The following is a 20,192-nucleotide window of genomic DNA, read 5'->3' on the forward strand; positions in this document are numbered from 1 at the left end:
TCTTTTTCTCATTACATTTTTGTTTAGCAAAACAACTGGGAGAGCTTAAGTTATTACTTTGTGCTCCTCATTAGGTACTGATTTTGTTTTACCCCATTTCGTCCCTCAAATACATTCTAAACAACTAAATATAGAACTGGAAAAGCGTGGTACATCCAGTACTTGATGAGGGAGAATTACCTTTTACAGCTGAATCTCCTTAAAAGGAGGCGAGGAGCTGTGTAAGAAAACATGGTTTGAACAGATTTTTCATGGTTGGATGTAGCCTCATGGTGTAAGGAATGAATGTGGAAGATTGCAGCAGGAGTAATGAATATTACTGGTTAGTAATCGGGCCATGGTATGTGATCACGGTAGCAGCTGTTTCAATCTCTTAAGTGAATTTTATATAATCAGCCCATATAATTTTTTTTTTTCTTCTAATTAGACTTTGAACATTGAAGACTTACCAGAAATCCAGTCTTAAAGGAACAGTTTCTAATCCACTAATCTGACAATATGGCTCCAAGTTCGACAGCTCGTAGAGCTGAATTTCACGATCCCTGTGTAAGAAGACAGAAACAGTGTAAATAATTCTGGTTCTGAACTGCACTGGAGACCCTCCATTTAAGTGGAAACTGTGCCTTGCCAGCGTAATTGTGGAGTATATCTGGGCTAGGAGCTGGCTTCTACAAATAGGGTTCTACCCAGGGAGAGGGATTTAAGATGACCTAGTCCCAAACTATGATGATCTAAAAACACAGTTGACAGAAATATTATAGTTGCATCACTACAGGACCTTTTTACAGCTTTTGACACAGTATACCATGATACATTACTTCTTAGATTGAAGGCATTCAGTACAGATGGCATCCCTCTCAAGTGGATCTCTTCTTACATAAGCAACACATCATAGCAGAGTCAGAAACCTACTTTCTCTTGAAATACTTAAAGCATTTAAACAGGATTTTCACAAGGATCGACCATCTCACATTTACTTTTTAACATTTAACATTTACACAAACCACCTCTAAATATTTTTAACAGTTTCCACTGCACCTGCTACAACGAAGCATATGACATACACACTATTCTCAAACTGGAAAACTGAAGCCTTTATGAATGTCAAACTAACACCTGTATCATAGCCGTAGATCAATAGATATCATGGAATCACCTCAAGCTGAATGCTTTAAATACCAAAAATACTGGCCTACATTGAATGGAAAAATTATGATCCTTTGGGCCAGATGTATGAAAGCTTTTTGCATTCGCAAACAGTGCGAATGCCCGTTTGCGAATGCAAAAAGACATTTCAGAATGTATGAAAGACATTCTGAACGCAATTTTAAGGAATCGCTAAAATAGCAATTCCTTAAAATTGCGACCCTGTTTAGAGAGTCGCAAATTGCGACTCTCTAAATAAGAAATCGCAAATAAGGATTCCTTATTTGCAATTTCTTAGCACATGTAAGAAGCAATTCCTAAATGCGAATTGGGCATTTAAAATTTAAAAAATGCATTTACAATGCATTTTTTAAATTTACATGTAAAGCACACATGCCCTTTTGGCATGTGTGTACCTTACATGTTGCAAAAAATGATTTTGGGGTGCAGCAGAGGGGGCCTTAGGCCCCCAGCACCCTGGGGTTTTGCATTTCCAAAATTGCGATTTCTGGTTAAGAAATCACTATTTTGGAAATGCAAAAAATTCGCAGATATAGGTGCGAATGGGGCCGGTATCGCAATTTGCGATTCGGTAATAGCATTCGCGATTTTTAAGAAATCACTATTACGATTCGCAAAAGTGATACATTGCATTTTGTGAATCAGAAATAGCGATTTCTTAAAAATCGATATTTCCGACTCGCAAAAGGCCTCCTTGATACATCTGGCCCTTTATCTTTCGGGCCAGATAAACTGGGAACCCCACTTAAAATAGCTACAAGTGTGAAACATTTCAGAAACTTCTTTGAATCTACACTTTATATGAATACTCAAACAGATTGGATGTCTCAATCAACTTTCTACACAATGACAATAATTAAATGCATTGTTCCACATTTTAGATTTCCTCAAAAGGTACCTTATTTATTCTCTGCAAACGTAACTATACTAAAGAAGGACCATGCCTTAGCTTTCGATTATCAACTATCAGAAGGCTATGAAAATTATAAAAATCAGCTGTAAAACTACTTATAACTATAAATATGTAAACCCACACCTCTCCGGTCATGAAGGCTCAATGCTGGTTCCCACTAGCAAAAGGTTCATATTTCAAACTACTCTGCATCAAACACAGAGCTATCAATGGCTTACCACATACATGTCTAAAACAAATACATAACGGAATGATTAATGCAAACCCAGAATTGATCACGCACCGGACAAACCTAAATGACCAGCTCTCCCAACATGACCACAAGCAATCAACTTTTAAACTTTCTTCTCTACTCTTTATACTTCTCAGAATGTATCCTATCGCAATATTCTAAAAACACCTTCCTTAACAATTAACCTGATTTAAAGATAGGGATCATTCTCTCTCAAACCTTTCAATTTGAATGATACACTCCTTATACTCCGTCGTCTACCTGACTTAATACCTCTGAATGTACCCTACCTTATCACGTGCCTGGCACCTTATTCTTTACTGTACTTCAATACACTATCAATTTCCCTTCCTTACAAATCATAGAATCTTTTTCTCAAGAATCATTCTTGCAATACTAATCCTTTTGTTAACCTACCTGCTCATCCTGCTACTATAAATCAGCTCCCGTTCTGTGTAACCTCTCCTTGCAAATTCACAATATCTAACCTCCTCCATTCTACTGACTTTATTCCATTTCTTCCTCTTCCAATCACACCTGACTCCTGTTAACCTTATCAATGCCAAAACTGGGGGAAATAATTCAATTTCTTCAGAGCACTAGACTAACCCAAGAACCGAAACATTTACAATGATAATTAATAACCCCTGGATGAACCACTAAATTTGGGTAACAAAGTAGCATGCTAACAACTACAAAGCACTTCCACACATTGTCAGGTGTAGTGCGTTCTGTATAATGCAGCTAAAATACAATACAATTATATTTATAGCCATTGGTGGACTACTTTGCAGTTGTAGTGATTTAGCCAATCTGACTGATCATTTCATATAAGAATTACATTTTTAATTGTAATTAATGTACAATAGGAGCCACCAGAGTCAGGAAGTGTGAAAAACACACTTTAAGGCTGGAGGAAGACTGTGTTATGCTTCAAGAGATGTGGGTGTGACTTGAGTGATTACCCCTGAAAAGAGTGCATCTGTGATGTTGCCATTGTTCACAACAGAACAAGTCATGGTTGACCTGTGCATCAACAGAGACTGCAGTGAGTCCTTTGGACTATTTGTTCAACAAATTGTCTTTTCAAGTGCTTACCATAACATAGGGATGTCTCATGATCCCATTCAGATGACCATCTAAGTTGCAATTCTCTTATCCCAAATGTTGCTAATAGAACCATCTCTGTCCATGAGACAGGTGGGCTGGGAGAGTTCTGGATTTCTTCAGTGCAAGTGACCCAGTTGGTCTGAAAGTGGAGCATGGTATTTTGAAGGGTGCTGGCTTTATTCTGGGCGAGGGCAACACTCACTGCTATGGTGCAAGGGATGGTTCTTATAAAATGAAGGCATGCTGATGATTGGAGTCTCAACTGAGCTTTTTCACATAACATGGACAGTGGGTTCTGATTGGTGAAACAAAAGATGACAGTCATTACAATAAGGTTAGGCATGCAACTCTTGGTGGCATAGTGATACTGCCACTGCTGGCAGTGCCTCACTGAACATTTATGGTGCTGTCTTTAGTCAAAGAGTCCAATAAGCACTTTCCTTGCTTTGGATTATATTAAAGGAAGAGCCCAATTACAATAATTCCAGTGTCTACAGTCTAGTAAAGTACTGGTGTTTGTTGTTCAATATGCTTGATGAGCTTGTTTGTGATGTATTATCCATTAAATCCCAGTAACTATCAAATTTATCTTGTGATCAGTTTGTAAATGAACTTGATTAGACTACCCAATCTAATCACAGAAAAATCCAAAGCCAGAAACCGCAGAAGATTTATCCTGCATTTAAGCCAGGTTTCCTGGAGACAAATTATATTGTAGCTAGACAAAAAAATTGACTGTCTAATTTTTAAAGAATTCTGTCAATACCTGAGATATTCAACAAAATAATCTAAAGAAATGTCATCTGGTGAATTAGTATATCAGTTGAAGTGGGTGGTCTAAAGATTTTATTACCAGCTGGGATTGGGGATCCATGTCTAGTCTCCCTCTATGCTACTTTCTTTCCCCAGGTTTCTCCTGCTGATACAACATATTCTGTATGTCCCTAGCTGCAGGAAGTCCTTGATATATTTTATGGCTCAATATGTCCTTTCCTCCCTTCTTTATGGGATGTTCAGAAGTCTCTATTTGCTTTATTTGGAATGTTAAATGTGTATTTTGTTTCATATTGTAAATGGCCCAGGACTGAGGGTTAGCCTGTTGTAATTGATCTAGTTAGTTTATTTTCCACTCTCAGAATATATGCTGAATGGCACATACTAATTCTCTCACCTCCTTGTATTTTCAGATTAGTTTTATAGACTCTCTAGAGCAGAAACCTCTTGGCCGGAAAACATGCTAACCCAAAGCAGCAAAAGTGCTTATTGGTCACAGAATATAACCATTCTTTTCTTTGCTGAAACATCTCAGATGCATCCAGGTGTCAAACTCTAGGATCCTTCAATATAAGGATTCTATGGTATTCTAATTTCATCATAGACCCCCGTCAGATGTGGGCATTTTTGAGACACAGCAAGAAGTACAGTTCATTAGAAGTGACATAATCAACATCAACAAAGTGAGGAATATGTTATGTTATGTTATGTTATGTCAATTTCTATAGCACACTAAAGACCTGTGAAGTTATCCAGGCACTTGAGCAGGTGTGTAGGGGTGTAGACCCTGCAGGGTTTTTTGTAGTGACAAGTCTTCAGCTTCTTGTGGAATTCGAGAGGAAAGGAAGAGGCCTTCTTGTGTTGAAGAGTTTGTCCCAAGCTTTAGGTGCAAAGTAGGAAAAAGAGCAACCTCCTCCTTTGCTTTTGTGAATGGGTGTGTGTGTGCAATTGAGAGCGAGGCAGAGCATGGTTGTCCAAAGTTGTGCAAGGCATTGTATGTGTGTGTGATAAGTTTGAATTGCCTGCACTTGTGAATGGGGAGCCAGTGAAGCGCCTTGTGATGTGGGTGCAGCACGTAAGGTTGAGCAGGGGTCTTGCGGCGGTGTTCTGGATGGTCTGAAGTCTGTGTAGGACATGCTTGGAGATTGTAGAGTAGGGTGCTTTGCCATAGTCGAGCCTGCTTGTGATGAATGCTTGCATGCCTGTACATTTGATGCGGCAGCCACTTGAAGATCTTTGGAGCATGTGTACAATGTGCAAGCAGGAGGTGCTCACTGAGTTGACTTATGCTGTCATGTTTAGTTTATCATCTAGGATGATCCCCAGGTTTCTTGCGTGCTTGTTGGTGTAGGGCCTAGCTCTGACAAGCAACGGGTGGAGTCCCATGGGATGGTCTTGTTTCCGAAGATCAGTACTTCCATCTTGTCAGAATTGAGCTTTAGGCAGTTGGTTCTCTTCCAATCTGCTAGAATGGTCATGCAGTTGGTGAAGTTGCTTCTGGTGATGGAGAGGGTGAGTTGGGTATTGGTGATGTAGGAGATGATGGTGATGCCTTAAGATTGTACGATGCTCGTGAGCAGTGTCATGTCCAGGTTGAACAGGTTGGGGCTAAAAGAGGATACCTGAGGAACTCCAGTAGATCAGGTTCTTGGTCCCTGATGTGAAGGTAGCAGCCTGACCCTTTGGGTTCTTCCCAAGACGAAGGGACAGATCCAGTTGAGTGTGGATCCTTAGATTCCCATCTCACGGAGTCACCTGATCAGAGTGTTGTGGGATACTGTTTTAAAAGACACGGAAAGGTCGAACAGGATGAGGGCTGCTGTTTCTCCTCAGTCCATGATGGTTCAGATGTCGTTGGTGGCTGTGATGAATGCTGTTTTGGTGCTGTGGTTGTTTCTGAATCCTGATTGGGTGTTGGGGAGCTTGATTATGTGTGGTGACATTATCCATATTAGTTTTCTGAGTTTCTCCATTCCCCTCATTACCAAACCAGCTCTATACCTGTATTTAGTTGATCCCTCCACTTTGGTAATTTTTGAGTGGAATTCTTTCATGTAGTTTTCTCTTTACTGCCTGGATAGCAATATTCATTTTTTGAGATGTGGCAACCCCCAAATATATTCTTCCATTGATCATCTCTCTGTAATTTTGATTTAGTAATTTACTTTTTACTTCTAAATCCTTCACCTATCAGGTTTTTTTTTAACTTTACGGTCACTAACCTGAGGCAAACATATGAAATACATGTTTTATTCTACCTGGCTGGTATTGTGCCTCTGACTCCCCATGGTTAGAAACATGCTCTGTTTTTCAGTTTTTTAATGTTTCCTATATTTTATGTTTGCATGATCTTTTCAAAGGGTGGATCCATATTTATAATGTTTATCTGTGTGTCAGCTACTGTCACAATTTCAGAACATAATACCACGCATTGAAAGAAGTTCAAGAAATCAGAAACTACAGGGACTGCCACACTTTCACATTCTCCAGATAGGTCTACCTCATGATTTCTGAGCTGGTGTTTTGAAAGCCACTCAAATATGTCTGTCTAATTTGTGTCTGATCTCTAATCACCTTCATCACACTTGCAATGTACCTAGTTTAATCTATAATAGCCACAGAAACACTGTTCCCTGATATTGTGGTAATGTAAACCAATTGAATGATTTTTTTAGAATCCTCTCTCTTATCCAGTTTATTATCTAAAATTGTTAAACAATTAACCATCTGTAATGCTTAAATTCAGTTTGTGCGCAGCTAGAAAAATGATTCAAGGACCTTTCTTAAGGGTAATTTAAAATCCAACTTAATGATCATGTCAGATTTTATATTACTTTTAGAAAGTTGACATTTTTCGCAGAAGCCAGAAGGACTTTTCTGCTAATGCTCAGTGTCACATGATGGGTGATGGCTCCCCTGTGGTGAAATAAGGATTGTTCCCATACAGTGGAGAAAGAGCTTGGGTGCTGGGAGGTGTCTTTCTCCATTGGGCAGGAAAGCTTGGGAGCTCTGCCCAGCCCCTTCAAAAGGTTCCTACTCCATCACTAGCATGTGTGGCTCATGCCGGTCCTGTCTCTCTAGTGTCCAACTAGCCAGCCAGGCTCTAATTCGAGTGGGAGAGGCGATGCCCCCAGAACTGGTTTTGAGTGACATAGAAACTCAGGGAAATCCAAGAGTTGGTATATATCGAAGTTGAAAAATAAGAAATTGGAGATAGGTAAATTCATAATAAAAAATAAAAGAAAAAGTATAAGAAGGCAGTTTGGAAAACTATGGAGAATTTCCAAGCAAAATGGTGGACTGACAATCAGCACTGGTCACATAACTTGACTCTAAAACATTTTGGAATCTGGCACTTTCCCTGTGAGAGGGGTGGGGTGATAAAAATATAAAACCTAACAATATTCAGACAGGTGATTTGGAAAAGCATGTATGTTCATTTTATTTCTCACAAGGTGCTCTCATAAACAGAACTAATAAACAAAGCTCCACTAAATATGAAAATTAGCAACACAAATATTGCCTAAATGGTCGCTATGCCACGTTTATCTGTGGCTCCTGAGCAATTGGGCTATCTATAAATGTAATCAAAAGTGATGATTGCAGGTGAGAATATCAAATCCAGAACACCAATAGGTCAGAATATTGTTACAACAATATCAAGGGACAAAATATTGAAAGGTAAGTGCACAGAGGGAGGTAAGGACATACTATTCTTAACGCTACATCTACGTATCCAGAAGGTAGACGTATCACCAAGGTATTTGTATGTTGAGTTAGGTACAGAAAATATATAGAAACAAACCCTTCAATATTCTGATCTTCAATATGGTTGTAGCAATATTCGGTCCAATCATATTTGGCAATGAATTTCCCAGACTACACCAAGTGGATTGTGATTCTGTTGTCAACCGTTAGAAGTGAACTTTAGTTTAGCACTAGAACTAAAATCTATTCCTCATTCATAGAGCGGACAAGTGCTGCATCACATTTAAAAAAAACAGAGACTATAATAATCCACATTACTGCAGAATATTTGCATTTTTAGGAAGTTGAAGTTATGTATTAAATGCTTACTTGAGGAACTAGAAGTATAAATGAGGAGATCTCATTTTTACCACACCATCAACGTGCTTTCAGTAAAGGTGCAGAAACCATAGGCAATGTAATAGCGATACATATGATGACGGAACATAAAGAGCACTGAGCAGCTGTGGAGGTAGACTGTATGCTAACAAACCATTTGAGGATTAAAGCAGGGATGTGTGGTTACCCTTCTGATGTTTATGCAGCAAATATGTGCCTGCGCTTAGCTGGTGTAAGACAGATTCTGCTGAAATTAGGGGGCCAGCAAGTAAAATTGCTTCAATATGCAGATTATACTTTTCTTTTGGATAACACCTCAATCTGTTTAAAACAGATGCTGGGGGCCACTAATGATTCAAATTTGCTTAGTGATTCAACAGTATGCTGTAAAGACTAGAAACCCCAGAAACATTTTATGGATAGAGAAATAATGATTTTTTTCTGGAATGTAGCTAGTGCAAAACTCAACTTGATGTGAACACGTATACCTATTTGGGCGTATGTAAGAAAAAAGACAGGTTGTAAAACAAAACTCCAGCTAGCAAACCTCAAGACCTCTTACCAGTAATAAACCGGTAGAAAATTACATATAAATCTCCAAAGTCCAAAATCTACCTCATGCATAATAATGAGGTACGTTGCAATTTGTGACCCATTAGAAATCCTGGGCCAGCAGACCACCATGTCTGTGACTGCTTTTTAATAAAGTAGTTTCATTTTTCAAGAGTAGGCACTAGTCCGTGGGACCACTGCCTGCTCTTCAAAATATTATAATTTACATTCCTGAAGGTGAAGGAGTCCCTTAACGACCCTTTCCCGATTGCAAATAGGGTACCACCAGTTTTAAACATTCCAATACACAGATTTAGGGCATTTATTAGGGATGTCTGCAACATAATGAAAATGTTTATGCAACCAAACATGGGCTTCTGCAGACACATTTACTGTGCTATTGAAGTTGATTGTTCTAGCACATATTTCTTTCTAACAAAATGTTTTTCTCAATACAATATATTTTTTTAAACTTACCCTGTTGCCAGCATTAATTTGTTGTATTGTGTCATGACAGAAAAATCGGTCACCCATTTAGGCATTTTGTTGATGGGCTTTTCCTGCAAATAAAATTGGAATGTTGATTAGTGCTAGAATTAACTGTAATCCAAATAAATTAAGACATTTTTGTATATTTTCGAGATATGATCATGTGTGCAAAACAAGGACAACATTACTGTAACATTCTGACTTTTTACGAGAGAACAGAACACATAGCACACATTCATTGTACAATTTATCACCCTTCTCTTTTTAAAGGGGTCGTCCAGTGCTGGGAAAAACAGCACTCTTTACCAAGTCTTCCATTTCTAACAATCACCGACAACAGACATTCTGGAATATTTCTTTGTTTGGTCATGTTGTAGCTGGGGTTTTGAGATTTTTTGTGACACTGCTCACCAGATGGCCCATTTAAGAGATCAAAATAAAGTTGGTTGTGGTTAAAATTAAATACGATCTTGCGGAGGTAGCTTGCCATCCTATTTAAGAAGAATAGTAGAAAGATTACAATATGTTGGTATTAAAACAAAAATAATATTTTTGTACCCCTATGTTGTGAATATCATATTGTGTAACCTAAGAAATGAACCGTAGAACATGACTATGTGTGTTGTATGAAAGGTATAATTAACCCTTTCCTGGATTTTTGTAACCTATTAGGACTGGCTAGGACTAAGCTTAATATTTAAAACGCTTCAGTGCAGGGGCCCAAAGATTTCCTAGGTGCCTACTGGCTCTGCCCAATGTTGTACTACTAAGTTACAGGGCACATCGAGGGTACACGTGGGTAGACAATGTCTAACCACTCTTTTCCAGGATGGATGCTGTCTCACCAGACAAAAAGTTGGGCCCCAGAGAAATATGCCGAACTCATCCTGGTGTAATTTTTAGACACTGTGACACATTCAGCAGCATCTGCACTGAATGTTGTCTGCTTTCATTCATAGCATCAACCTCAGACCTGCTAACATTGACAAAAATCACACCATGTGAGGAGGGGGTGGGGCCTTGAATGGGGAGGTGCTGACTGCCTAGTGCAGAGCAGCACCTAGGAGGCACTTTTGCCCTCAGCCCAGACCCAAGAGTCCTCCTCAAAAAAAAAAAAAAGCTTACTGAAGCTTTCGTTGATGTCCTCAGGTGTTTTCACACCCATTGATGAACCTTGGAGGTGATACCACAGTTTACAGTGGTTTTCCTTGCCACTGTGTGATATCAGCTCTTCACCAGGTGACAGTGTGATAGCAGTGGATATCATGTGCACACAGTGGCACTGTGTGAGTTGGCAGGTATGCAACCTGCAGGCAGTGTGGGGCTTTATTTTAAATTCCAGTTGAGCCCAAAACAAATTTTGAAGTTAAGGGGCCATCACTTGATTGAGTATCCTGGCTGGGAGCTATCTGGAAGCTCATACCTAGCTGCAAATTAAATGGAGGCGAAACAAAGGCTCACAGTTTAATACTTCACAAGTACATAAGAAAGGCATGCTTTTGCCTCTGTTCAATCCCTGTATAATAGACATGTGCAAGCACTGTAAAAAGGTCAGATGTGTTGGTCTGTCTCAGTATTTACACAAATAACGGTTAAATACCACTATTTTGTTTTATTGCTTTTCAAGTACTACTTATCTCAATCCAGGTTGTTGGAGCGCTTTACATCATACGTACATATTATTATACATTGGCATTAAATCATATGTGTGTAAATCAATGTACAGAATGTGTTATATAAGACAGTGAGGGTTACAAAGTGTAGGAGTCACATGTCCTTTATGGCTCACTGTGTTACATTAGAAGCTTTTACAATATATGAACTGCAAGTTAAAAGCGGTAACTCACTTGTCCATCTACATAAGAAAGCTATGTCATCTGCGGGTCATATGATGTGATGAGACATATTAACCCTCTATGCTACTTTGGTTCAAAACTGGGGCAAGATAAAACACTGATCTCTCTAGCAAGTGCATTAACCTCAAAAGTTTTTACCGTAATTATTATTCCTTGAGATTTACTGAACACACAAAGATCTATATATGTCTCCTTGTTGCCAATTTCTCTGTGGCAGAGTTTTAAAAAATAAATCTGTAAACTGAGGCCCAGATTTTGCTTCACATTGCATCAGTTTTTTGGCACATATCGTCCAACCACAGCAGTGAGCCAAATACTCAAACCGCACCTCCCCCTTGTCCCAAATATTACATTGTGTCATGCTCTCAAACCAGGCACCCACTGCTCCCAGAATGTAACCAATAATGGTCCAATATTTGTGGATTACAATTGGAAGGGCACCGACAAAATTCATAAAGGAAGTAATCATCCAAATGTGTTGCTCCAATGAGATCTTTTATTCTCTTGAATATAACAGAAAACAGCCAACGCGTTTCGTTCATCACCTGTGAACTTCCTCAGGGCATCCCTATTTTTGTTTGCGCAGAAGGTTGAAGTTTCCCATGGTGGCATATATTCCCTCGTATTATTCCCTTGGTCAAAATATATTAATTCCAGTTTGAATTAAATAACAGCCATAATAAGCCACTCTACAGCACTGCTCCCAGTTCCAAACACTTAGACCAACACCATGATGAGTTGGTCTAAGTGTTTGGAAACAGAAGCAGTTATATTGGTAGATCGGTAAAATGTAGATTACAAGCCAATCACCTCTAGGTACAGAGGTTTTATATTCACTGCTTAATATGAGCCGGTGGTTATGAGTGGAGCACACCAGCAACTCGATGTTGAGGATTGTCACTTATGTTTCCTCATCAGTCTGAGTCAGTCAGAGAAAGAGAGGGAAAAGCACACAAAGGGGAAAGAAGGAGGAAGAGAAAGACAGAAAAGCAGTCACAAAGAGAGAAAGCAATAGTGTGTAAGAGTACCGGGGGTGTCTGGTAGTGGTTTAAAGAGGCATGAGGTGGAATCAAGAATACACAGCCTGGGTATTTGGGACATTAAAATTTAATAGCACCGGCCACAGGCTTCTGAGCAGAGCTTTATGGATCGGCACACTCATTCTTTTACAAATTGATTTGAAACTTTTTACTGTTTATACTGAACACCACCAGCACGGGTTCAGAATACATTCGATACCAGCCTAGCCCCTAGCTCGAAAGTAAAGTGAATCAGGTTGTCCCTCAGAGGCTGATAGAACCGTCTGCCCATTCCCTAGTCTTTGAAGTGCAGAAGGGTGTGAAAGATGTTGACTTTGACTTCCCACTGCCACCAGGAATATAAAGAAAATGTGCCTAACGACATTTAGGAACATGCCTAGTTTACAGTTCTAAGGATTAGGCTTTTCCCAGTGAACACACACCACTTTACACAGGCACCCCAGTCCAAAGCTTACAAAGACATATTTGATGTAACCTGGGTGCATTACTCCTTTGCAACTCACAAAACGTGTATATTCCTTGCAGAGCCAGTGCTTGCCCAGCTTGTGTAAAATCTGAAATGTCATATAGAAGTATTAAACCACTGTAGGGAAGTCCTCCTTTTTTGCCTGATCACCCCCACTATTTTTGGATAGGTACTGGTGGTTACTGACTCTTGGCTGTGCCCTGGGTACTGCTAACCAGTCCCAGGGCCTGTGCTCTGTGTAAAATGGATATGCAAATTAGGCTAATTATAATTGGCTAAGTTAACCTACCTATAAGTCCCTAGTATATGGTAGGGCATGTAGGTTTAGGGACCACAGCATAGGTGGTGCACACCTAGGTGCACTGCTGAGGTGCCCAGTGTCATTTTAAAAGCAAGCCTGCCTTGCTGGCTGCTTTTAAATTAAAGTTATATGCAAATTCGACTTTGGAATTAAAGGTACTTCCAAAGTCCTAAACTACCTTATTGTTACATATAAGTCACCCCTAAGGTGTGCCCTATGTGCCCCTAGGGCTGGGTGCCATGTAACTATAAGCAGGGACTTTATAAAAATAGATTTATAAGCCCTGGTGAGGTAAAAACAGCCAAATTCGTTTTTCCCTCATTGAAGTAAATGGCCTTCATAGGCTAGAATGGGCAGACTTTATTTTAAATTTTAAAGTCTCCTTAAATGTTACATACCAAGAATTTGGTATCAAATTAATTGTTGTAATAAATCCCACAACTTCCAGTTGTTGGATTTAATATAACTTGTTCAGGTAAAAAGTTTAGACTTTACCTAAAAAGTTGCCAATTTCAGCTCTGCATTGTTTTTGCTGCTGTGCTCTGATTGGCCAGCCTGCAGCAGCTTCTGCCAGGCTGCCTTGATGAGGTGTGAAGTGGCCTGGCTTCACACAAAGGAATGTGCTTGGGGGAGAGAATCTCCCCTCAGCAGATGGTGAGGCAGGAAGGGGGAGGGCTGCCAAACTGGTCTTCAAAGGCAGAGAAGGACATCTGGAGCACCCAGCAACACCCCCACATCCTGCAACCCCAGACAATTAGGTGCCCCCTTGATTAGATTAGGAGAGGGCAGGAGAGGGGTGTGTTTATGATTTTTAGCCACACCAGTGGGTGGGCTCAGCCAGATGTAACCTCCAAAAATCAGATTCATCCATGTTGGATTTTTAGAGACTGTTGCCTTCTGGGATGGATTTTTGCCACACTTCCCAGGAAGTGGTCATCACAGGGGGACGACCCTGTCCCTGATTGGAGAACCAGGGCCCCCCTGCTTTTCACCCAGGAGCAAGGATAAAACTGGCAGACCTGCCCCCACACCTCAGATCCCCACCAAATTTCAAGAAGAAGGAACTAAAGGAGAAGAAGGACTGCCCAGCTGGACCCCTGGCCTGCACCTGGAACCTGCACTCAGAAGGACTGCACCAGCTGCACACTTGGGCTTCACCACAAGAAGGACTTTGCCTGGCTTCAACTGGTTCAAGGAGGGACTCCCTGTTTGCTACAGGTGAAAAATTGCTATCCAGAGTCCCCTGCACCAACTCCTGAAAAAGTGACCAGCTGACCACTGTCCAGTGGCCAAAAAGGAGTTTGCGCCAGGTGCATTCTGGGAGTTGAAGTCCGCACCCCCCAAGGACCATCACAGAACTTCTGGACCCTTGGGGTGAGCTGTGGACCCCAAAAGAACCTTAAAAGAACATCTGGGTGAAGCCCCAGAAGTTTGGAGAAGATTTGAGAAATTTTGTAAAAAAGCTCCAGAGAGGGACCGACCCGCCGCGGAAATTCTAGCCGGCTTGCCTCAACCGCGACCCGGCCTGACTTCGTGGTTCGTCCCGGTAAAGAAAAACATCCGAAAAAGAGACTAAGTCCGAAGGTAAAAAGTTGACCGGGACCTCCCAGCCATCGTATCCGAGAAGGGCTCCACGGACGTCGGATCAAGATCCAGGTTTACCCCGGTCAAAGGATTTTCATCTCGAAAAAACGACTAAGTCCGAAGGTAAAAATCACCACCGAGGAAACCCACATCGCGTATCCGGACAAGGGCTCCAGGAGGTCGGATTCAACTGGCAGGTTCGTCTCGGTGAAGAAAAACTTCAAAATAAAGACTAAGTCAGAAGGTAACTTTTTAACCGAGGCCTCCCAAGACTTGTAGCCGAGCAGGGCTCCATCGCGGTCGGCCTGAAACTTTGACTTTGCCCCGGTCCCGGTGCAACCAGATGACCCGATTGGCGCTTTTTGTTTCTAAGCGCTAGAAAAATAATAATTCTTTAAAAATTCATATCTCCGGTTCCCCTGAGCCGATTTTAATCGTTTTTGTGTCATTTTAAAGATAAAAATATAAACTATTTTTATAAATTGGTTTTGGATTTTTAAACTGTTTCCTGTGTTTTATTTAATTACTGTTTTGTGATATTTGAATGCTTTACACACTGTCTCCTAAGTTAAGCCTTGACGCTCGTTGCCAAGCTACCAAGGGTTGAGCTGGGATTAATTTACTGAGACCTAACTGTACCTACGTGGAGGTTAGTGGCTTGTTGCTGGGTGTAGGTACCTACCTGCCCTTACCAATAACCCATTTTCCAACATTTTTGGTGGCAGCGGTGGGATCCTGTACTTGTGTTCAGTATCACGTTACAGTTTTAAGTAAAACAAATTAAAAATCCTTTAAATTGTCTTAGTGCAAAAATTTGTTTTTTGTAATTTTTTTTTTTTTTTTTATTAATTATTAATTTGGATTAATTTCAATTATTGAATTTTTGTAATTTTTCTAAATTCTTGTTTCCAATTTTTGCAAAAAGTTTTTGTTGACACAAAACTAGGGAACCATGGAGCTTGATCTGGCTAGCCTACCCACACTGACAGTAGTCCAGCTTAGGGGGTTGTGTATTGAAAGAGGGTTGCCTGCAACCACAGATCTCAGGAAGCAAATCCTGATTAAATCCCTGACAGCATGGGCTGAGGCCCAAGAGGTAGAGACAGAGGAAGCTCCAGAGGAGGAAGAAAAAGGGGAAGATGCTAACTCTAACCACTCAGGGGAGGGAAGGCATCTGAGCCTAAGTGAGGAAGAGGAAGAACGGTCCTCAGTAGATACAGTCACTAGGGGCAGACCCAAAACTAGTGGTAGGAAGGGGGTCCCTTCAGGAGGAGAGAACCCATCCATCAGAGAAAGAGAGCTGGAGGCCCAGCTAGCATACATAGCTTTGGAAGCAGAGAAGCTGGCCCTAGAAAAGAAAAAGTGGGCAAGCAAAGAGAAAAGAGATGGTGGCAGCGATAAAGAGGCTGAGGTGTCCCTGGGTGGGGGTTTTGCCCCCAGATTACCCAAAGGGGTGGTTCCTGCCTATGTAGAAGGGGATGACATAGATAAGTGGCTGGGGGCCTTTGAGAGGGCCCTCCAGATGAGGAAAGTCAAGCCTCAGTACTGGGGTTCACTTCTTTGGGAGTTAGTTCCCAACTCTGGGAGGTATAGGCTCCTAACCATGAGTGGGGAGGATGCAGACTCATACCCCAGTATGAAGAGTTGCTTGACTAAAAAGTTTGGTCTGACCCCAGAGCAGTATAGGCTTAAGTTTAGGGACACCCAAAAGACAAGCACCCAGTCCTGGGTGGACTTTGTGGACATTTCAGTAAAGGCATTGGAGGGCTGGATACAGGGCAACAGGGTAAGTACCTTTGAGGGGCTGTACAATTTGATTATGAGGGAGCACCTTCTAACTAATTGTGTCCAAGAGAGGCTCCGCCAGTATCTAGTAGACTCTAGGTTGACCAACCCCAGAGAGCTGGGGGAGGCAGCAGATGACTGGTTAAGAACTAGGGTTAACCAGAAACCCCCAGGGGGTGATCAGAAAAAAGGAGGACATGGTTCTTCTCAGGGGAAGAACCAGGGGAAAGATGATAAAAAACCCAAAGAGTCCTCACAAGAGTCCCCAAAAACTTCTCAGGGAGGGGGAGCCCCGACCCAATTCACTTTTAAAGGGAAAGGGTATCAGGGAAAGAATTATGATCCTGCTAAAGCAGGAAGGTTTCAGGAGCTTGCTAAGGCCGGCAAGTGTTTTGATTGTCATCAACCTGGACATAAAAGAGGAGATGCTATCTGCTCCAAGAAGCCCCCCACTGGTGGGCAATCCCAGGGGATTGCTAGTGTAGGGTTGGGGGTGGAAGTTGGCCCAGGGGTGGAATCAGGGTACACTGAGGTCACCTTAGTATCCGTGGGTGGGGTGGACATTGCAACTATGGCCACCTTACCTCCCATCATGGAGAGGTATAGGCAGAGGCCTAAAGTCAATGGGACTGAAGTGGAAGCTCTGAGAGATACAGGAGCCAGTGTGACAATGGTCACAGAAAAGCTGGTTTCTCCAGAGTAGGTCTTACCTGGTGTCTTCCACCAGGTGACTTATGCAGATAGCAGAACCAAACTCCATCCCATGGCTATGGTGAGTCTGGAATGGGGAGGTGTGACTGGCCCTAAAAAGGTAGCTGTAGCTCCTGCCCTCCCAGTAGAGTGTCTGCTGGGAAATGATCTTGAAGCATCTGAATGGTCAGAAGTGGAGAGAAGGGTCCATGCACAGATGCTGGACCTCCCTGAATGGGTGTGTGCTGTGACCAGGTCACAGGCAGCACAACAGGGAAATGCTGGACACTTGGACCCTGGAACGATGGGCCAAGCCTCTAAGAAAAAGAGAAAGGGCACTGGGTCTGGATTGCCAGCCCCAACAAGTACAGAGGGTCAGGAAGAATCCAACCCTATGGGGGAGGATCTGAACTCTGAGGGAGGGACACTTTCCCTGCAAACTATGCCTGATTTGGCAGAACTGCAAGGGGCAGGTGGGCCCACCAGAGAAGATTTGTGCCAGGGACAAAGAGAGTGTCCCACTCTTGAGGGCCTGAGGCAGACTGCTGCCAGGCAAGAACAAGGGGATACCAGTGGGTCCCACAAGGTTTACTGGGAGGATGGAGTTCTCTACACTGAGGCAAGGGCCCTCAAACCAGGGGCTACTAGGAGAGTAGTGGTCCCCCAGAAGTATAGAGAATTCCTCCTTACCCTAAGCCATGATATCCCCTTAGCTGGACATTTGGGACAGACCAAGACCTGGAACAGGCTGGTCAACCATTTTTATTGGCCCCAAATGTCAGAAAAAGTCAGGGAGTTTTGCAGCTCCTGTGTCACCTGTCAAGCCAGTGGCAAGACAGGAGGCAAACCAAAGGCTCCCCTGATACCACTGCCAGTGGTTGGGACTCCCTTTGAGCGGGTGGGGATTGACATTGTTGGTCCCCTAGACCCACCAACTGCTTCAGGTAACAGGTACATTGTGGTGGTAGTGGACCATGCCACCAGGTACCCTGAGGCAATACCCCTCCGGACAGTCACTGCTCCCACAGTGGCTAGGGCCCTACTTGGTATGTTCACCAGAGTGGGATTCCCAAAGGAGGTGGTCTCAGATAGGGGCACAAACTTTATGTCAGCCTATCTGAAAGCCATGTGGGATGAGTGTGGTGTTACTTATAAGTTCACCACCCCCTACCACCCACAGACCAATGGTCTCGTGGAAAGATTTAATAAGACCCTGAAGGGCATGATCATGGGTTTGTCTGACAAACTCAGGAGGAGATGGGATGTCCTCCTCCCATGCCTGCTGTTTGCCTACAGAGAGGTGCCACAGAAGGGGGTTGGATTCAGCCCCTTTGAGTTACTGTTTGGGCACCCTGTAAGAGGCCCATTGTGCTTGGTGAGAGAGTCTTGGGAAAAGCCTCTGAAAGAGTCCAAGGAGAATGTGCTAGATTATGTGCTGGGCCTGCGGTCACGCATGGCTGAGTATATGAAAAAGGCAAGCAGAAACCTGGAGGCCAGCCAGGAGCTCATGAAGCTCTGGCATGATCAAAAGGCTACCATGCCTGAGTATCACCCAGGACAGCTGGTGTGGGTTTTGGAGCCCATGGCTCCTAGGGCACTTCAGGCCAAATGGACTGGGCCCTATCCAATTCTGGAGAAAAAAGGTGAGGTCACCTACTTGGTGGACCTTGGCACCCCCAGGAATCCTCACAGGATCCTGCATGTAAACAGGATGAAACCCCACCAGGACAGGGCAGACATGACCATGCTAATGGTCACTGATGAAGGGAAGGAGGAGGAGGGTGAACCTCTGCCAGACCTCCTGTCCTCAAAGGCAAAAGATGGGTCAGTGGAGGGAGTGGTACTCTCTCCCAAATTGACAGATCAGCAACAAAAAGACTGTAAGCAAGTTTTGGGACAGTTTGCTAGTCTGTTCTCCCTGACCCCAGGACTCACCAATTGGTGTGTCCATGATGTTGACACTGGTGACAGCTTGCCTGTCAAGAACAAGCTGTACAGGCTGTCTGACCAGGTCAAGGCCAACATCAAAGCTGAAGTGGCTAAGAAGTTGGACCTCAAGGTAATTGAGCCCTCTGATAGTCCTTGGTCCAGTCCAGTGGTACTGGTGCCCAAAGCTAATCCCCAAGGTGGGAAGAAAGAATTGAGATTCTGTGTGGACTACAGAGGTCTAAACGCAGTCACTAGGACTGATGCTCACCCCATACCTAGAGCTGATGAGCTCATTGACAGGTTGGGGGCTGCCAAATTCCTGAGCACATTTGATCTGACCTCAGGATATTGGCAGATTGCCTTAAGTCCAAGAGCTAAGGAGAGGTCAGCATTTTCCACACCAGAGGGCCACTTTCAGTTCAAGGTGATGCCCTTTGGCATGAAAAATGCTCCTGCCACCTTCCAACGGTTGGTGAATAGAGTCCTATCTGGGTTGGAATCTTTTAGTGCAGCTTATCTGGATGATATAGCTGTATTTAGTTCCACCTGGAAGGACCACCTGGTCCACCTGAAGGAAGTGCTTCAGGCCCTGCTTCAAGCAGGCCTGACTATCAAGGCAAGCAAGTGCCAGATAGGGCAAAGCTCTGTTGTGTACCTGGGCCACCTTGTTGGTGGAGGCCATGTACAACCTCTCCAGCCCAAGATCCAGACTATTCTGGATTGGGAGGCTCCCAAAACCCAGACTCAGGTCAGGGCCTTTCTTGGCCTGACTGGGTACTACAGGAGGTTTGTTCAGAATTTTGGGACCATAGTGGCCCCTCTGACTGAGCTTACCTCCAAGAAACAGCCCAAGAAGGTCATTTGGACCCCAGAGTGTCAGAAAGCTTTTGACACCCTAAAGCAGGCTATGTGTTCAGCACCAGTGTTACTGGCCCCTGACTATAGCAAGGAGTTTGTAGTACAAACAGATGCTTCAGAGGAAGGGATTGGGGCAGTGTTAGCACAAGTTAATGAAGAGGGCCATGATCACCCAGTTGCCTTCATCAGCAGGCGACTACTCCCTAGAGAGAAAAAATGGAGTGCCATTGAGAGGGAGGCCTTTGCTGTGGTCTGGTCCCTGAAGAAGTTGAGGCCTTACTTGTTTGGCACTCACTTCCGTGTACAAACTGACCACAGACCTCTCAGATGGTTGATGCAGATGAGGGGGGAAAACCCAAA

At 42.8% G+C, this 20,192-nt stretch overlaps 1 protein-coding gene across 1 annotated transcript in view; it reads right to left on the minus strand.

The window, feature by feature from the left end:
- Positions 1-20,192, minus strand: part of LOC138248527 (cilia- and flagella-associated protein 337-like) — a 513,680-nt gene that overhangs the window by 435,749 nt on the left and 57,739 nt on the right. Inside the window, exons 7-8 of the mRNA XM_069202182.1 lie at positions 9,312-9,394; positions 450-542 (exon numbers count right to left, since the gene is read on the minus strand). Coding sequence (XP_069058283.1) covers positions 450-542; positions 9,312-9,394 — 176 coding nt within the window. The remainder of the gene's footprint in view (positions 1-449; positions 543-9,311; positions 9,395-20,192) is intronic.

The sequence above is a fragment of the Pleurodeles waltl genome, chromosome 8, assembly GCF_031143425.1.
Source record: "Pleurodeles waltl isolate 20211129_DDA chromosome 8, aPleWal1.hap1.20221129, whole genome shotgun sequence".
Lineage (NCBI taxonomy): Eukaryota > Metazoa > Chordata > Amphibia > Caudata > Salamandridae > Pleurodeles > Pleurodeles waltl.